The following is a 19,295-nucleotide window of genomic DNA, read 5'->3' as shown; positions in this document are numbered from 1 at the left end:
GAGACAGTCATTACAGTTAAGATTGGATCTGTGTCATAAGGCTTCAGCACTTTCTTTATAAAAACATTCATGTTTATATATGGAAGGATGTAGTAGCTTGATGTATTCCCACTGGATCCTGTGGTTGGCATTTTCAACTCCATGTTGTGCAAGACCAGATTTGTGAGGTTTGATAATATAGATGTGGTCTTGATGTTCAGAGATGCATTTATTTATAGATCTTCCTGTTTGTCCATAGCAAGACAAGTTACAAGAACATGGCACTTTGTATACGCCAGGTAGCATCAGTGGTGAGAGTTTGTCTTTTGTCAAGGTAAAAAATTGTGAATTTGGTTTATAGGTATAGCAGCAAGTTTGTATTTCTTCAAAATTTTTGACAAACATTCAGAGATGCCTTTGATATATGGTACAGGAGTCTTACGGGCTTCTTCTTATCTAGGTTGATGTTTTGGAGGGTGGCTAATAATTTTTTGAGTTGTTATTGGATTAAATCCATTTAGTGAGGCTATAGCTTTAATAATTTCCAATTCTTGTTTTAAAGATTCTTCAGAGAAACAAAATTTGTGTGCTCAACTTTTTCAGGTCATTATATCCACAATACATTAGCTCACCATCCATCTCAAAAATATGGCATTATAAAATCTTTGGTATCCAGAGCACACAAATGTTCATTCAGCTGTAGCTGAGACAAAAGAAATTATATTTATGCTATATGACTCATGCTTATATTTCATAATTTGAATGCTGTAACATTCAAGTCTTTTGCATTCTTCATGAATTATGATAATGCGATAATGAACAAAATGTATAAAATTTAAATTAAATTCTAATTGTCATTATATGTATTAACTATTTTTTTTTAATATATTACTATGTCTATCACAAGTTTCTATAAAATCTAGTTTACAGTTAAACATTTCAAACAGGACACTACATTGAATAACAGAAATCTGCTGGAAGTAGCCAATGAAACCAGCAAGACATAGCATGGACATAGAGGAATTTAAAGTTCAGGGATTGGACTGTTAGGGTGGTTACAACATAATTTCAAAAATAACTCATTGTACAAAATGCATCATTTTTAAGAAAAAGAAAGTTATTCTCCTGCTCTCCAGGGCTTTGATAAGACCACCATCTGGATTGCTATGTAGGTGAAAATATGGTCAAATTCTAGAGAAATAGAAAAATGACTCAGAAGTTGGGTGGGGGGGGGATGATAACTGGTTTATGTAACTGTGCATTTATCACAGTCTGAGGAAGAGATGGAAAAGAGGAGATTATACCATACAAAGAGAGGAGTTATTACAGATACAAGTGAGATTCTGCAGCTTAACAGCCATTTGAATAGAACTTGGATCATCTATGAAAACTAAAGGTGTCTTTGTTCAGCATGAGAAGCCCAGGTTTTTTTTTAAGTACATATCCTTTTAGTCACCAATATCTAAACAGCAATCATATCTCTTCTTGAATGCATTCACTGAAGATGCACATCTTCTAATGGTAACCATTCTGTTACCATTCCCACATATTTAATTTAAAATATCAAATGAAAATCAGCTAATGGCTTTTATTCCCTTATAAAGAGTAAGTGAGGCCTCTTTTTTTTAAACCTTATCTAGCTTTTGGAGACTGAGTGGGCAGTTCAATATATGCTGGTAGCCAATCAGAGATAGCTGGCCCAAGACTATCCCTAATTATAAGTGGCAACCGATGATTTAATTACCATCTCTTGGTAATTAAACTCTAATAGGATATGTCCTTGTCTGAAATAGTGTGGGTTCAACAGTAAATTTTCTTGAGTTTACAGGATGAAAAAAAAACAGTTTTCAGGAGGAAAAAAACCACTTACCCATGCCCAAGATTGACTAACTTCGGAAACTGGTCGAAGCCTTAGAAAAAGTTCATCCAATCAGTGACTAGACTTGAACTTAAGTCTATCTTCAAGCAGCCTAACGCAGAATGCATCACTTCCAGTGAGAAACACATGTATAAAAAAAATTTAGGAATGTGATAGATATAACACCAGCTATCCACCACTTACTCCTTTCTCCTTCATGACTAAGATTAATGGATTAGGAGACTAACTTAGGCATACACCAGCAGTCTCACTTATTTCCCTTCCCTGTATGACTGAGGCTGATAATTAGGAAGCCAACATTTGTATGACATCTGTCCATCACTTGTGTCATCCTCTGTATGCATGAATGTTCAAAATCAGTAGCAGTCATATAGGATAGGATTTTCTACCACTCATTTAATTTAATAGTGACTTTGCAACTTTGCAAGTTGAATAACAGTTTGAAGATGAATTCTCCTTTTTTTTTTTTAAAGGTTATTTATCTTTTTGTGGTTTTTCTTACACCATCTTGTAAGAAAAATGACGTTATTCTTCCTTTTTCATGGTAACATCATGAGGGGGACAAAAGGTTATAAAGATGTGGTACTCACTAGACTAACAGGCACTGATCCTCAGAATAAGGTGATGCATCTTAAAAGATTGACAGCCTCAAAATTTTACAATATCAATAAATTAGAAAAAATTAGAAAAGAAAATATGTGAAATTATCGATGCCATAAGTTTACGTCGTATGTTTACAAGATGAATCGTATGTCTGTACATCAGCATTGTCTTATATGATACAAAACAATGTAGATGTTATATGTATTACTAATACTAGACATCAAAAATGAAAGGATAACATGAAAAAGAAATTATTCATATATTTTAAAGGTATAATGATTCATGCATTGATAACAATATGATTGCTTTATTGCAGCAATATGATTGCTTTATTGTAGCCTAGTGCAATCAATACGGTTGCTTCACAGTAGCCTGGCCTATATACTAATGAATGAACCATTACAAATTTTTTATTTTATGCTAATTAATTAATTAATAGCAGTTATGGTTTAATGCTGCACCTTTAAGTTGTCTGTGCATAAGTTTTGATAAATTTTAACTTTTTTATGGCAGTAAATGATAAAATAGACTAGTATCTACATATATTTTATGCATTCATGACACCTAACTTTTTCTTAATTTTTTCAATATTTCTAAGCTATGCAGTTTGTCTGTGAGTTTTTTCAAATTGTTGAAATCTCTAAAAAAAATTCCAATATATTTATTCAAAAAAAAAAAAAAACGCATATAAGTGGGCCCATACAGTTCAATGGTCAACTGTATAAAAGTTTTGGAATTGAACAAACAAAACACAAAAAAACAATCAGAAGAAAAATCCCTGCACAAAACTAGTCAGGCATTAAAGAAATAATACATGCCTGTGAAAAACAAGTAGAATATATAGAGAACCTTGGGTATAAAATAAGTGAAATAAAGGGAAAAACAAAGTAAAGAGGAATATGTAAAACTAAGAAATAGAATTACTTTGAAATACAGAAGATTGAAGGAAAAGTGGATGCATGAAAGATGCCAGAAAATTAAAAATGTGATAACAAAAGGAAAATCAAATACTGCACAGATTAATAAAATAAAATACTAAGGGAAAAATCAGAAGAATTGTATCATGGTGCTTCTGTTTTTTCCCAGAGCATTTTATTACCTTTCCTAAGAGCCCATGAGTATATATAATAATGAACTGCTTGTTGAAACTGTGTTCCAGTGGCCCTCAAGAGCATTACAAAAAAATACAGTTATCAGTGAGAAAGTTTACTCTATCACTTTACTTTCACTCAAGTAAAACATTCCTCAAGACACTCTCCTAAGTGTTACACTTGAGATGGAGTATGGCCATGAGGGTGTGCTTCACACTCTCACTTGGAAGATTCCTCTGAGCGGAAGAAAATAAAAAAAAAAAGGATATCCATGAGATCTAAATCATACAGGACTTTTAATATAACATAACTGCCAGCTGTATCATAAGCTTTTTCGATCTCAAAAAATCTGAAGCCAGATGTTCATGTTTCTGGAATGCATCTCTTACAGATGCATTCCTGAAACATGAAGCTTTTAAATTGACCAAGTGGAACAATGCCGAGTGGTGTCTAAGAAAGTCACAATGTGTGTTAGAAATGAGGTTAATGCTTTCTAAATACCACATAAGTCAGCCATTTTCTCATAAGTCAGATGTTACAAAGACAGCTGATCAGAACTACTATTTTTGGATCCATATCTGGCTTTGAGAATACAATGATAATTGCCTTATACCATGAATATGAAAAAAAAAAAACTGTCCTGCAGAAAGTATTCTGCTGCATAATAAGACAAGTGGATCCATGGAAGGTGATGTGGGATAGTTTATCATCTCAAATCATCAGGCCCTAAGGCACTAGTATGAGAGAGAGAGAAAAAATGCTCTTTTCAGTTCCTTCTTAATGAATGGCTCATTTGATGGCTGCAGAAGTTACTTTTCTCCTGTTGCTCTTTCAATATCAAAAATTCAGGAGGAAATTGCTAGAATCTCAGCAAATCAAACAATTGTCAAGATTCTAGCATGATTTCTCTTAAAATGTCTGCAATTGCTCTGGATCCAGTAATCAGGATATCATGTTCCAGAGTAGCTGAACAATGTGTTCTATAACTATCCCTCAATTGCTTGATTTTATCTCATACAATTTTCACAATGTTTATATGACTGAGAGATGATGTAAATTGGATCCAAGACCTCAACCCCCTGGATATAATGTAATCTGTCTAGGCCAGAGCATGTTGAACAGATATCTCCAAAATACAACCTATGCTCTGTTTTGATCTTTTATGGCTTTGGACAGAGATGTTCTAGTAAATGCAAGTTGCTGCTGCTGGACGTATTGCTACATACCTACATCACTAATTAATCATTAAATATTGCAACGGGAAAAACTAATCCAGCCAGTGTACTTAATATTTCACATGAGCATTAAGATATTAGAAAATGGCTCCTGGGAGAGTATAGTGCAAAGTACAGGGAAATAAATGTTTTAATATATATTCTCTCCAACATCCCACTTGAAGAATGAAAAATGATAGGCAAGGAGATTGTAAAGTCTACTGTGGAATTAAGAAGAGAGAGAGGGGGGGGGGGGGTGTCATACTGTCAAGCATATGCTCAACAATTCAGTCACATCCATTTGTTTTGGCACTACCCTACAGAGTACTGTGTTCATTAAAGTCATCCAAAAGAAGTATGGACTAAGGCAGGTGCAATGTAAGATTACCTTACTCTGTTTGATTAAGTCAGAGTTATCTTCTAAGATATCAATATTATTGATATCTTAGAAGGAATCCACAACAGTTCTACTGTAGGAATCATGTTATTCCTTTGTAGACTTATCTGACTTCAGAATGGTTATTTGTATGACTTGTGTCTGCAGATTGATTTTTGGAAGTATGGAGAGCAAGTGAAAATGCCTTACTATAGAAAAAAATTTACTATTTCATCTGATGTTAGTCAGTTCTTATGCCAATTACACTCAGTGGATACAGAAGTATCTTTTTTTTTTTGTGGTGGTATCTGACAGTTTTTCTTTCAGTGATGCTTTTATAATTATTTTCTTGATAAGAAGGTTCTCATTTACTGGGATCATTTTAGGAGTTGTTTCAGGAGCAAGATCATAATAGGTTAGGTAATTAATGTGCTCCAAGAGTAGCAGTCATGATCATAAAGATCATGTGTGTTGAAAGTACTGGATGGTAGGATAGACATACTAGTTTGTATCTTTTGATATTTTATTAAAGGCCATCTTCTCAGCATAAGAGAATTTCAGGATAGGTGTTAGAATGGCTAGCTTCCTGTTTCCATCCTGATGAAACATTCTGTTTGGTCTTTATATGTTGTATCTCTTTTTCAATCCTTCAACCTTGAGCATGCTTGGGAGTAGGCTGGACTCACATATTTAGGTTTCTGTGCAGAACAAGATTTATTACTTTACTACCACATTGGACACAGATGGTAGAGCAATCATACAGTTTGGGCATTGATAAAATTTGGGCAAAAGCAGGATAACTGAGATATCCTGCTTTTACATATGGATGTGTCAAAAGTAAAAATCATATTCCTGGTCAGAAAGACAACCATTCCTACATACATGATGTGCATTATACTTGTCACTTCCAGATCTTTAAGTTCTGAACATGTCTCCTCATCTGGAATATCCCACAACTCTGATATCACACCTCTAGAATGGATGATTATCTTATGAGGTGTTACCACAATTGTTATTCTTTCATCTCTCCTGAGTGATGTTGCTCACAGTAGTTTTCCTGAGTGTTGCTGACATACTCATGTTTCAACAAGAATATCACTAGAATGTACTTTTTGAACTATTTTGGGAGATTCTGCCAATCCTAAAACATTTTGAATAAAGTAGTGTGACATTTTCCCTATTGGCATTTCACTCACTGAATGAATGATGAGAAACAATGGAATATTTATGTGTGTCAGATATTTCTTGTTTATTTCTGTTATCAGATGATATCTACAGTATCTGTACTTGGCTTGGGGTCAAGCCAAGTACAGATACTGTAGTTTAATGTTAGTAATGTTTAAATTATTGCTCCTTATGCACATAAAAAAAATATAAACAATGGAAGTATTCAAACAAATAACAGAGGAACAGAAGTATCATTATAACAATGAAAAATAGAAGAGGAAAATAGAAAGAACATCTCCAAGTCTCAGCAATTTAACAAAATAAATTTTGAAGAAAAAGTGATGCATAAGAGATAGTAGAAGGATCATCAAGGCAGAAATTTCTGGAATAAGCCATTACTTACTTACTTACTGTCCTCTTCCATCAGGGACGGGTTGAGTCTTCCATGTTTCCACAACAACCTCCAGGAGTCTCGGTTTCTTGCATGGCTGGTGAGCTGTCTATATGCTTGTAATCCAGAGTTGACCTTTATTGTTGTTATCCATTTAGTTCTTGGTCTTTCTTTTTTCTTTTATTCTTGCATACATAACAAGGTTGGGTAGTCTTTTTGATGGCATTCTCTCTACATGTCCGTACCACCGAAGTTGTCTTCTTTTGATCTTTTCGATTAATGAGTCTGTATATTTTAGATCATCTTAGATGTCGTACAGTTTCATTTGTTTTCTTTTCTGTCCATTTTGTTTTATTTATTTTTCTGAGACATTTCATTTCGAAAGCCTCCAGTTTACGTATCTCTGGCTTCTTGAGTGTCCAAGTTTCTGAAGCATATAGCACAGTGAGTATTATAATTGCATTATATAATTTTATTATTAGAGGTTTGAAGATTTTATTATTTTTTCCAGATTTTACCTAGCTTATTAAATGATGACCGCGCAGTCGATATTCTATGTTTAATAGTGGTCATGATATCTAGGTGTTCTGTTATTACTGTTCCTAAATAGTTCAATTGTTTTACCTGTTCAATTGTTGATCCATTCAAGGAGAAGTTTAGTTTTTCTTTGTTTTTTCCAATTATCAAGATTTTTGTTTTGTCTGTATTTATGGTCATGCTGTATTCTTTAGCCGTATTGTTTAGTTTGGTTATTAGGTTCACCATTTTTTCTTTTGTGTCTGCTATCATTACAATGTCATCTGCATATTTTATGTTATTAAGGTTATAACCATATAGGTTGACCTCTTTTTCTCCTTCCAAGGCTTGGTTAACTATATCCTCTAGGTAATGTTAAAAAGGTATGGGGAGATGGACATCCTTGGGCCTACTCCTTTACTGATGTTTATTTTATCTGTTGTTATTGAATTTGATTATTGCTTCTGTGAGACTATAATATTTTCTAAGAAGTTTAGGGTATCTTCATCGATTTGTTTCTGTTTTAATATTTTAAATAAGGTTACTCTGTTTATTGAGTCAAATGCCTGTTTAAAATCTATAAAACAGTAATAGATATTTTTGTTATGTTCCCAGTATAATTCTGCTAGTCTTTGTATTATGAAGATCTGATTCAATGTGGAGCAATTCTTTCTGAAGCCTGCCTGTTCTTCACTAAGAATGATCTCATATGTGCTCTATATATTCTGTTCTGCAAGATTCTTGTAAATATTTTGTAAGCATGGCTGAGTAATGCGATTTGGTCTGTAGTTTTTACAATTTTTCTTATCACCTTTCTTGTAAATTGGTATGATAATTCCTGTTCTCCAATCTTCTGATATTTCTCTTGTTTTAATGATTTTGTTGAAAAGTGTGGTAAGGAAATTTAAAGTTGTTTGCTATCCTTCTGTCCAGAGTTCTGACAGGCTTTGGTCTATCCCTGGTGCTTCGTCAGATTTCATTTGCTTTAGAGCATTCTCCACTTCCGATGGAATGATCATTAAGGTGTCATGTCTTGAGTTAGTGTGGGGCTTTGTTATTAGGTAGTTATTGCTTTCATTCTGTTTCCTGGATTTCCTGTTTCCTTGCCCTGATGGTTGATCATTGTTAGCAGTAGTGGTGAAAATATTTTGTAATTTCTTTAATTGTTATGTAATGTTTTTGAGTTATGGTGTTTATATGCCTCATTGCATTTTTCTGCTTTTTGGTTTAGCCAGTTTTCTTTAGCCTGTCTGCAGACTTTATCAATTTCATTTTTGAATTGTTTATATTTCTTCTTGTTTTCTTTGGAGGTATGTCTGTTTATTTTTGTTTTTAGTTTTCTTTTTTTCTTCACATTTTTCTAATATTTCAGATATTATCCATTTATAATTCGGTCTCTAATAAATTCCTAAAGTTTCCCTTACCAAGTTAATTAATATTTCTTTTCCTGTTTTCCAAAGGTTTTCGGTTTCATTTGTTTGAGTCCTATTTATTTCTTCAATTTTCCTAATGTAGTCTAATCTTATTTTGTTATTTTTTAACTTTTACATGTGGAGTTTATCAATTTTATTTCTTTTATAGTTCGCTTTGAATTTTATCAGCATTGTTGCAGAGAGGAGTTCACGATCTGTATCCAGATCTAGGCTTTTGAGCATTCTTACATTTTTGATTGAGGTTTTCCATTTACTTCTAATTAGGATATAATCTATACAATTTTGTATTTCTCTATCTGGTGAGGTCCAGGTGTATTTAAAACTAGGTCTATGGTAAAACTGTGTTTGAGGGACACAAAACACACATGTTGTAAAGATTATTTCACTGATTAATAATAAAATAATAACTTTACATTTCGACCCCTGTATTGAGGTCATCATCGGAAGGATACATGTGTATAAGAACCAAGCTACATGCTGTTGCACTCTATACAAGTAAATTACATCTACGTTGTTAACTTATCTTTTTGCTTAGCCTGCCCTCTAGTGATTAAAAAAAAAAAAAATACATTAAACTCTGCTAAAGTCCTCACATACTAGGATTCTTCTGGAATTATACAGTTCATATTGTTATATTATGATTATCTTCTGGATTTGTACAGTAAGGTTGCTATTGAATGTTCAGAGGGAAAAAAAAAAAAAAAATTTCACCAAGTCTTCTTGTATTGAGATTTTTCTTTGTGGTTGCTATGAAGGTTGCAGATGGGTCCTCCACATTCTTGGAATAGTAAAACCATCATTTTTATTCAGATTCGGATCATGTTTGAGCATTTCACATACTTCTGAATTTCTGCTCGAACCAGGTTTTGGTGCGGTGTAGGGATTTGGTACCTTTCCAATCAATTCTGTGGTATGTTTGGAGTGCATGGTCAGAAAGGCAGGTTTTTCCAAAATGGAGGTATTTTATGTGTCATTTGTGTTCATCCTTCCTTATTGGGATGGTTTGCCCTGTTTCCCCTATGTATGGTATGTTACATGTGCATTGTATTTTGTAAACCCCTCGGCGGGCTAGGTGTGGCAGAGGATCCTTGGAAGAAATGAGTAGGTGTCTTAATTTTGTCGGGGGTTTAAAGGTGGTTTTGATGTTGTATTTGTGTAGTGTTCTGTCTATTTTCTCGGAAATTCCTCTAACATATGATACAGAAATAGCATTCTTGAAATCTTTTTTGTTATTAGTGGTATCTTTGTGGAGGATCTTGTGAATGGATTTTATACTGTATCCATTTTTTATAAAGGTATGTTTGATGGTCTCATATTCATGGTTAAGAGCTTGTTCATTTGAACAAATAGTTTGAGCTCTGTGTTTAAGGGTGCTTATGATCCAAAGTTTTTGTGTTGGGTGGTGATAAGAAGTTTTGTGTATGTACTGGCCTGTGTGTGTGTAGGTTTGCGGTAAACTGAGAAGGAGAGACAGCCTGAAGGAAGACGTGTAACAAGTGTGTCTAGGAACGGAAGAGAGTTGTTTTTTTCTATTTCAATGGTGAATTGGATGCGTTTGTGTTGTTTGTTCAGGTGGCTAAGGAATGTATTTATTGCTTCGTGGCCGTGGCGGCAAATGGCGAAAATATCGTCGATGTATTTGAGCCAAATTTTGGGTTTTAGGCAAGCGACTCTAGAGCTCGTTGCTCAAAGTCTTCCTTACAAAAGTTCGCTATTGGGGGGGAAAGTGGTGAGCCCATGGCTGTACCCTCTTTTTGAAGGTAAAAATTGTTTTGCCACAAGAAATATCCAGAGCAGAGTACGTGGGCAAAGAGGGCCGTGATGTCGTGTGGAAATATGTTCTGTAAGAGAAAGATAGTATCAATGATTGGGACATTGGTGAAAAGGGAAGTTATGTCAAAGCTGACTAATAGATCTTGGTCGCTGAGTGTAATGTTTTTAATTTTGTTTATGAAATGTTGTGCATTTTTTATGTAGGAAGGGGAATTACCAACCAATTCCTTGAGTGTGGCCACTAATTTTTTTGGCTAAGTGGTAATTCGGGCTGTCAATTCCTTCCACAATTGAAGGCAAAGGTGTGTCTGTTTTGTGTAATTATAGCAGGCCATAAATTCTGGGTGCGCGGGCATACTGTGGTATTAATTTTTTTAATTGTTTCTTCCAGCCAAGTGTTAACTGATTTAAGTAGTTCAGTAGTTTTCTTTTTGTTGCGTTGCATGGGATTGTAATTTACCGTTTGGTAGGTGTTGTGTTCCGATACCAAATGGTTCATTTTTTTCTATGTATGTTGTCTGATTTAAAACAACAGTGGCATTCCCTTTTATCTGCTTTTGTGATAATAATGTCATGGTTATTTCTTTAGGGATTTGAGCTACTGAACTACTTAAATCAGTTAACACTTGGCCGGAAGAAACAATTAAAAAATTAATACTGCAGTATGCCCACGCACCCAGAATTTATGGCCTGCCAAAAGTACACAAAACAGACACACCTTTACGTCCAATTGTGGAAGGAATCGACAACCCGGCCACACACTCAAGGAATTTGTTGGTCATTCCCCTTCGTACATAAAAAATACACAACATTTCATAAACAAAATTAAAAACATTACACTCAACAACCAAGATCTATTAGTCAGCTTTGACATAACTTCCCTTTTCACCAATGTCCCAATCAATACTATCTTGCTCTTACAGAATATATTTCCACACGACATCACAAAACAACTCTCTTCCGTTCCTAGACACACTTGTCACATGTCTTCCTTCAGACTATCTCTCGTCAGTTTACCGCAAACCTACACACACAGGCCAGTACATACACAAAACTTCTTATCACCACCCAACACAAAAACTAGGGGTCATAAGCATCCTTGAACACAGAGCTCAAACTATTTGTTCAAATGAACAAGCTCTTAACCATGAATATGAGACCATCAAACATACCTTTATAAAAAATGGATACAGTATAAAATCCATTCACAAGATCCTCCACAAAGATACCACTAATAACAAAAAAGATTTCGAGAATGCTATTGCTGTACCATATGTTAGAGGCATTGCCGAGAAAATAGACAGAACACTACACAAATACAACATCAAAACCACCTTTAAACCCCCGACAAAATTAAGACACCTACTCATTTCTTCCAAGGATCCTCTGCCACACCTAGCCCACCCAGGGGTTTACAAAATACAATGCACATGTAACATACCATACATAGGGGAAACAGGGCGAACCATCCCAATCAGGAAGGATGAACACAAACGACATAAAATACCTCCATTTTGGAAAAACCTGCCTTTCTGACCACGCACGCCAAACATACCACAGAATTGATCGGAAAGGTACCAAATCCCTACACCACACCAAAACTTGGTTCGAGCGGAAATTCAAGGAAGCATGTGAAATGCTCAAACATGATCCGAATCTGAATAAAAATGATGGTCTAACCATTCCAAGAATGTGGAGGACCCATCTGCAACCTTCATAGCAACAACAAAGAAGAATCTCAATACAAGAAGACTTGAAGGTTTTTTTTTTTTTTCCCTGAACATTCAATAGCAACTTTATTGTACAAATCCAGAAGATAATCATAATATAACAATATGAACTGTATAATTCCAGAAGAATCCCAGTACGTGAGAACTTTAGCAGAGTTTAATGTATTTTTTTTTAATCACTAGAGGGCAGGCTAAGAAAAAAGATTAGTTAACAACGTAGATGTAATTTACCTGTATAGAGTGCAACAGCATGTAGCTTGGTTCTTATACACATGTATCCTTCTGATGATGAACCTCAATACAGGGGTCAAAATGTAAAGTTATTATTTTATTATTAATCAGTAAAATAATCTTTTCAACATGTGTGTTTTGTGTCCCTAAATTCATAAATATGAATGCTGATCACCGTGTAACCTTAAAAGAAAGAGACATTGTCTTTGAGATGACAAGATTGTTTTCTTTGCAGAAATTGAGCATAGTTTCTCCCCTTTCATTTTCGATTCCAATTCCAAATTTCCCCATTACATCTTTTAGCACTTCTTTGAAAGTTCCAATCTTAGGGTTGAAATCTCCGATTATGAGAAAGATATCTCTGAAGTTTGTATTATCTATTTCTTTTTGGAGATCATTGTAGAATAGTTCGATGTCTTCTTCATTGTGACTTGCATCCAGTGCATAAATCTGGATAACCTTTATGTGTAGTCCTTTTTCTTTGGCTTTTAGTCTAATTCCTATTATTCTGGATGAGATAGGCTTAATATCTGTTACACTTGCAGTAAGATTTTGTTTTATTAGGATTGCAACTCCTTCTCTATGTACATTGTCTCTTCTTCCTGAATAGAATAATTTGCCCTCTAGTATGTTTAAGTCCAGAAATCTCAGAAACTCCTGTCCAGTCAGTTTCTGGGATTCCTATGATATCCAACTTTATCCTTTTCAGATTCTCTCTATATATAATAAGCCATTAGGAAATCAAAATGCTACAGTCATGCTTAAATGGAAAGGATATGATATCCGACTTTATCCTTTTCAGATTCTCTCTATATATAATAAGCCATTAGGAAATCAAAATGCTACAGTCATGCTTAAACGGAAAGGATGGCAAGGACAGAATCAAACTGAAACAGAAGCATTCCTTCCCATGATTAAGAAGACAAGGCAAGTTCCTTACTACTACTATTTCAAAACTTAAATGTATTATTTAAGTTTTCCAATTTTATAATTTTATGCTTTTCTTTCTTCACTTTCTACTATTGTTGTTTGAATTGTTTTTTTGTGTTCTTTGTAAACTGTGCTTTATGCACAGTTTTCAAATCCTGCTGTTCCAAAAGTACAATTTCCTGGCAATTCTTTTGTATTCTATCTTTAATGTGTTTCTTGCTAGTTCCTTCCTTTGTTTACTGCTCTCAATGTATAGTTTATCCCCTTGAAGATTCTAATTTATTATTGTCACTCATTAATTGAAGAAGTCTGTGGCTTTTCCCATAGAAGGTTTACCCACTTAATTAGAAATTAAATGAAACTTGCCTTAAACAGAATGGGCGAAGAAAGATTAGCAAAACAAGTGTTCTTTGCCAGGTTGGCAGGATAACGACCCAGAGGAAGACCAAGATATAGGTGGATTGATATGGTACAAAGTGCCTTAGATGATAGAAATATAAGATCTAATAATGTTGGAGTCTTGACAAGTAACAGACTGATTTGGAGGAAAATTATAGATAGGAAGTTAGTAATGATGTAATTTTTTTTCATGTAGTACTATCATATCCTGTACACCCCTTGAGGGTACATGGCAGGAATTTGATGATGATGATGATGAAACTTTAAAAGAAATTATACTGTTGTTGGATAAAGGATTAAACAATAACATAATTTCTTGGTAAGTTTAATTTTAAAGACTTTTCCTACTTTGCTATAAGGTACTGTGATTTATTATCCTTTCTTTTTAGCTCTTTTCTTCAAGATATAATGAACTTATGCTGGTACATTTCACTCTCACTACAGAACTCATGGAAACCACAGAATTGTTTCTATAGCAGACATTTGTCATAGTGAATTTCTTTTAGTATAGCATCATACATATGGGCTTTCAATGGGACTTTTTAGTAGTTCGCTATAGTGAGCATGTCTGTCATAGTGGTGTTTGCTATAGTAAGAGTCAACCGTGTTCTCATTATATTCTGCATGCTGTTGCATAATTCTTTAGCTTGAATCAAGCTTCTTAATAATTTTGTCTTGCTGCTACAGCTAACAAAACTTTATGCTTTCATCTTTCTTAAAGTAATTCATAATGTGAATTCGATGTACACTTCTGCCCATGCAAAAGTAGAAAATGAAATCAGTAATATCATGATCATTATAATTTTTACTGAAATAATATAATATTAAATCATAAAATTAAATAAAAGGAATCTAGCTGAAGCTTTGCTCACCTGGTTAGCCAAGTGAATGGCATACCTGCTTTCCAACCAACAGGCTGTGGATTTAAATCCTACTAGGCACAGATATTTGTGAATGCTTAAGGTGGGACATGATTTTCATTACTCAGGGAGAGATCACCCTGTATACTGTAGAAAGTTTATCTGCTTGGTTGCTTGGGAAGGGATACTCTAACTATTTCATTTCCTGAAACTGGGAGCAAGATTTTTATTTATTTATTTTTTAACTAAATCAACTATAGTGAACCTTTCACTATAATGAACTGTTTTACTGGAGATATAAAGATTCAATATAGTGACTGCCTACTATGTAACCAATTTCAGAAACACAGATAAGAAAAATTCTGAGAATTTGATGAACAACTATCCAATTCTTCTCTTAGTTGCGGAGAACTTTAATTTGCTTCAAAGAAAAACAAGGCTAATCCAGTAATCTTGATTTGAAAATCACCCAGGTAAAGAAGATGAAAATCAGCAACTGTGAAGCATTACAAGATCTGGATTTCAACATATGTACCAAATACCTTATTTAATGTGAAAAAAAAGTGAAACTTATGTGAGAAAGAAAATAAATAAACTTTCTAGATAAGAAATGTTCCTCTTTGATCAATACAGGTTTGCTTTAAAAAAAGTGCAAATTATTCCATTATACTAAAGCAGATCTTATATGACTGTTGCCCATTTGCTGCATTTTGGACAGACATATTCTCAAAAAAATAGAGATTAATTAAATATAACAGAAGAATATTCATAGGAAATACATACCCCGGATGCATTTCAAGCCAAGCATCAAGTTGAGTGGCTAATGGAGCACTAGAACCAGTTAACATTTTGGTAGTAGCTGTTTCTATAACGTTGACACGAAGATCACTCTGCTGTGAACTCTCGTCTATTAGCTACATAAATATTAAACATATAAACTGAAAATATAAAATTTTAAAAACAAAAAGAAAATACTTATTCATAGAAAACATTTATACAGATAAAACTGATAAAAATGTTAAAGTCTGTCATCCTGTTTTAATACAAAATAAACTTATTTTAGATGTACTTCTATTCAGTAAAAAGTAAATAATTCATTTTGTATTAATCAATATACTACATATTAATTTTCAGCAATATTGCCATATATGATGCAGCAAAAAGAAAAGTATTCATGTAGTTTATGGTTCAATTTCATAAATTACTAGGTATCAGAATAAACCACATTACACCCAATCCTCACAAATTTCCTGATATCATTCTTCAAGGGAAGTAGAGATACAATAATATTATTACATAATTAAGCTTTTATGATTATTGGCTTCCTATCGTTGATCATCTTCCTCAATCACTGATTTGTCAACATCTGAAGGAGGAAAGGGCACATAGCAAAATGGAAATGGGGTTTATATAGTTATTAAGGGATAATTATCTTAAACAGCATGTGATGGAAAGGGCCAGGGGTTTGAGACTGTTGGATCTGGTAATAGCATTGCAAGATCTATCTATAACTGCAGTAGCAAGTCTACCTCTAATCGGAGAAAGTGGTCATGCAGTCCTTTTCTGAGAGGTTGTTCAACATGTGGAAATTTCAGTCAAGAAAGATTTTATGAGAAACTGCTAAGCTGGCAATTATGACAAACTTAGGAGGCAACTTCGAGCAGTGCCATGACATAAGAAACTACATGGAATGAATGTCATTAGTGCATAGAAAGTGGTCAAGGATTGTTTAAGCGAGACAGTATCTGAGTGCATATCCAGGATCAGGAGGATAAACTGAGTAGGAATTAAGTGAATGACTAACAATATAAAGCAGGAGCTGCAAAAAAAAAAAAAAAAGCATTGTGGAAGGAACATAAACAACAAGGTGATCACAGCATGCCCATGAGCAGTATAATGCACAAGAAAGAAGGGTAAATAGTATGATAAAGAAAGTTAAATCAGATTGAGAGAAAATTAGCTAAGCAGGCCAAAGTAAATCAAGAAGAATTTTTTTTACTGTTTAGCGAGTAAGAGAAATAATGATTATAGAAGGATAACTTTACTCAGAGCTCAGTGGAAGTGGTGCTTGCATCCTCTGTGCTAGTCTGCCTGAAGAAAGACTTAAGTTCAAGTCTAGTCACTGACTGGAGGAACTTTTTCTAAGTGTTTCTTCAACCAGTTCCTGATATTAGTCGATCTCTGGCATGGGTAAGCGGGTTTCTTTCTCACAAAAACTCAATTTTTTTTCATCCTCTAAACTCAAGAAAATTGACTGTTGAACCCATACTACTTCAGATAAGAACATATCCTGTTAGGGTTAGGTAACAAGAGATGGCAGCCCTTGTTTGCCAATCTCTTCATCGGCTGGCACTTATAATTAGTGATCTTGGGCCAGCTATCTCTGACTGCCTACTGGTGGAGATTAAACTGCCCACTCCAGTCACCAAAAGCTAGATTAGGTTTTTAAAAAAAAAAAAAGGCCTCACCTACTCCTTATAAGGAAATAAAAGCCATTAGCTGATTTTCATTTGATTTTTTAAAATTTTTTAAATTAAGTGTATGGGAAGTAGACAGAATGGCTACCATTAGAAGATGTGCATCTTCCGTGAATGCATTCAAGAAAAGATATGATAGCTATTCAGATATCAGTGACTACAAGGACATGCACTTAAAAAAAAACCTGGGCTTCTCATGCTGAACAAGGACACCTTTAGTTTTCATAGATGATCCAAGTTCTATTCAAATGGCTGTAAGCTGCAGAATCTCACTTGCATCTATAATAACCCCCTCTCTTTGTATGTTATAATCTCCTCTTCTCCATCCCTTCCTCAGTCTTTGATGACAACATATGCACAGTAACATAAACCAAGTATCCCCCCCCCCATACTTGAGCCAGCTATTTCTGATTGGCTACTGGCAGAGACTGAACTGCCCACTCAGTCTCTGAAAGCTAGATAGAGTTAAAAAAAAAAAAAAAAGCCTTGTCTGCTCCCTTATAAGGGAATAAAAGGTGTTAGCTGATTTTTCTGATCATAACCTTACTATAATAACTCCCTCTCTTTGTATGTTGCTGATGGTAGGAAAGTAACAGAAGCAGAAATAGTTCAGTTACTAAGGTGGTGACTACAGTTATTGAGATGACAGAGACTGATGTGAGCATTGAGGTAAAAGAACCTGGAGATACTCAGTATATTGAAAAATATCAATGTAAATACAACAGTGGGCCTGGAGGGTATGTCTGCCCATGTACTACAAGAATGTGTCAGTGAACTGGCAGTGCCTCTGATGAAGTGGTTGAATCCAAGTCTCAGCTCTGGCAAAGGTTCCAAGATAGCGGAAAGAGGGCAAGATGTTCCATTACATAAATGTGGCTCCAACACAGAAGTAGCAAATTACAGACCAATTAGTATCTCTGGAGTGGTGGTTAAATTCACCTTGACTCGTTCTAAGAAAACGTTGGTTAAAAGTAAAATTCAGGAATTGGTGGATACTCTATAGGGGGGCACCATGGCTTTGTGAAAGGTAAGTCCTGCTTCAGTAATTTATTCACATTTTATAATAAGGTGAGAGCAGAACTGGATAATGGAAATGGCCACACCATGATACTGCTGGACTTTTTGCTAAGAATTTTGCTATCAAATTCTTAGCAAAAGCATTTGATAGAATACTGCATGGTAAACTATTACATAAGTTGGAAAAATGGGAATGGATATGAAACTGGTGGCATGGTTGGGGGAGAGGGGGGGGGGGGGCTGATAGACATCGCAGAATATGGTGTCTGGTGGACTGGAGTCAAGGTGAATGAAGGTGACTTGGCATGCCCCCAGGGCTCTGTACCAGGACCACTATTCTTAAATTTGTACATTAAGGATACAGCAGTAGATTTAATGGGAGACATGTTGTTTTGCCGATAATGCAAAACTAGGGTGGGTGATAGTTGATAAAGGTGATATAGATATCTTACAGGATGATTTAAACTGTGCTATCACTGATTGTTTCATTTAGCAATGTTTTGAAGTAATTACGCTATGCTTCAAGGATATCTTTTTCTCCAGTTTTCATGTCACATCACTAATTCCTTATAAAGCACTCTTTCCTCCATTTCTGAGCTTCTTCAACAACCTCCAGAATATCTTGCCACCTTCTTGATATTTATTTTCTATGTTCTTTCCAAAGTCTTCCCATGACTTTTGTTTAACTACTTTTACACAGTGTTTAGCTTTCTTACATTTGTCTCTATTCTCTAAGAGCACAAGCTGACGTATTTGCCGGGAACTTTTAATATGCTTTCTTCTTTTCCTTCACTGCCTCTTTAACTTCCTGTGTCCACCATGGAGTTCTGATTTTTCTTGCAGAGCCTCTCTGCAGAGCCAATCTCTGTTTTCTTCAAGGCTTGCCACTGAATCTCCAAGGTTTGATTCCTATTCTCAACTCTTTCATCCTTTCTTGAATAGCGTTTGTGCATTTTAGTCTACAGTTCACATCTGAAAGCTGCTCAACTGTTATTCACTTTAAAACTTTCTTACATGTTCTTCTTTTCAATATGAAATTCAATTTTATCCTGCTCAAGACTGAATGGTGATCACTTCCAATTTAAATCCTCTGTACACTCTAGTGTCCTGCACCAGGGAGAAGACATCAATATCAACAATAACATAGCCAATAAGACTTTTCTTATTCCTTGCCTCTTCTTTCTCTCCATGTGAATTTGTGTACATTTATATATTGGAACATTGTGTTA

General features: G+C 34.7%; 1 protein-coding gene across 6 annotated transcripts in view; it reads right to left on the bottom strand.

The window, feature by feature from the left end:
- Nucleotides 1-19,295, bottom strand: part of brm (ATP-dependent helicase brm) — a 677,861-nt gene that overhangs the window by 425,377 nt on the left and 233,189 nt on the right. For all 6 annotated transcript variants that reach the window (XM_090410652.1, XM_090410651.1, XM_090410655.1 and 3 more), the window contains one exon: nt 15,356-15,486. In XM_090410652.1, the coding sequence (XP_090266778.1) occupies nt 15,356-15,486 (131 nt within the window). The remainder of the gene's footprint in view (nt 1-15,355; nt 15,487-19,295) is intronic.

The sequence above is a fragment of the Typopeltis vanoorti genome, chromosome 20, assembly GCF_054136105.1.
Source record: "Typopeltis vanoorti isolate ZY-2024b chromosome 20, IOZ_Tvanoo_1.0, whole genome shotgun sequence".
Taxonomy (NCBI): domain Eukaryota; kingdom Metazoa; phylum Arthropoda; class Arachnida; order Uropygi; family Thelyphonidae; genus Typopeltis; species Typopeltis vanoorti.
This window is presented reverse-complemented; position numbering and strand designations above follow the sequence as displayed.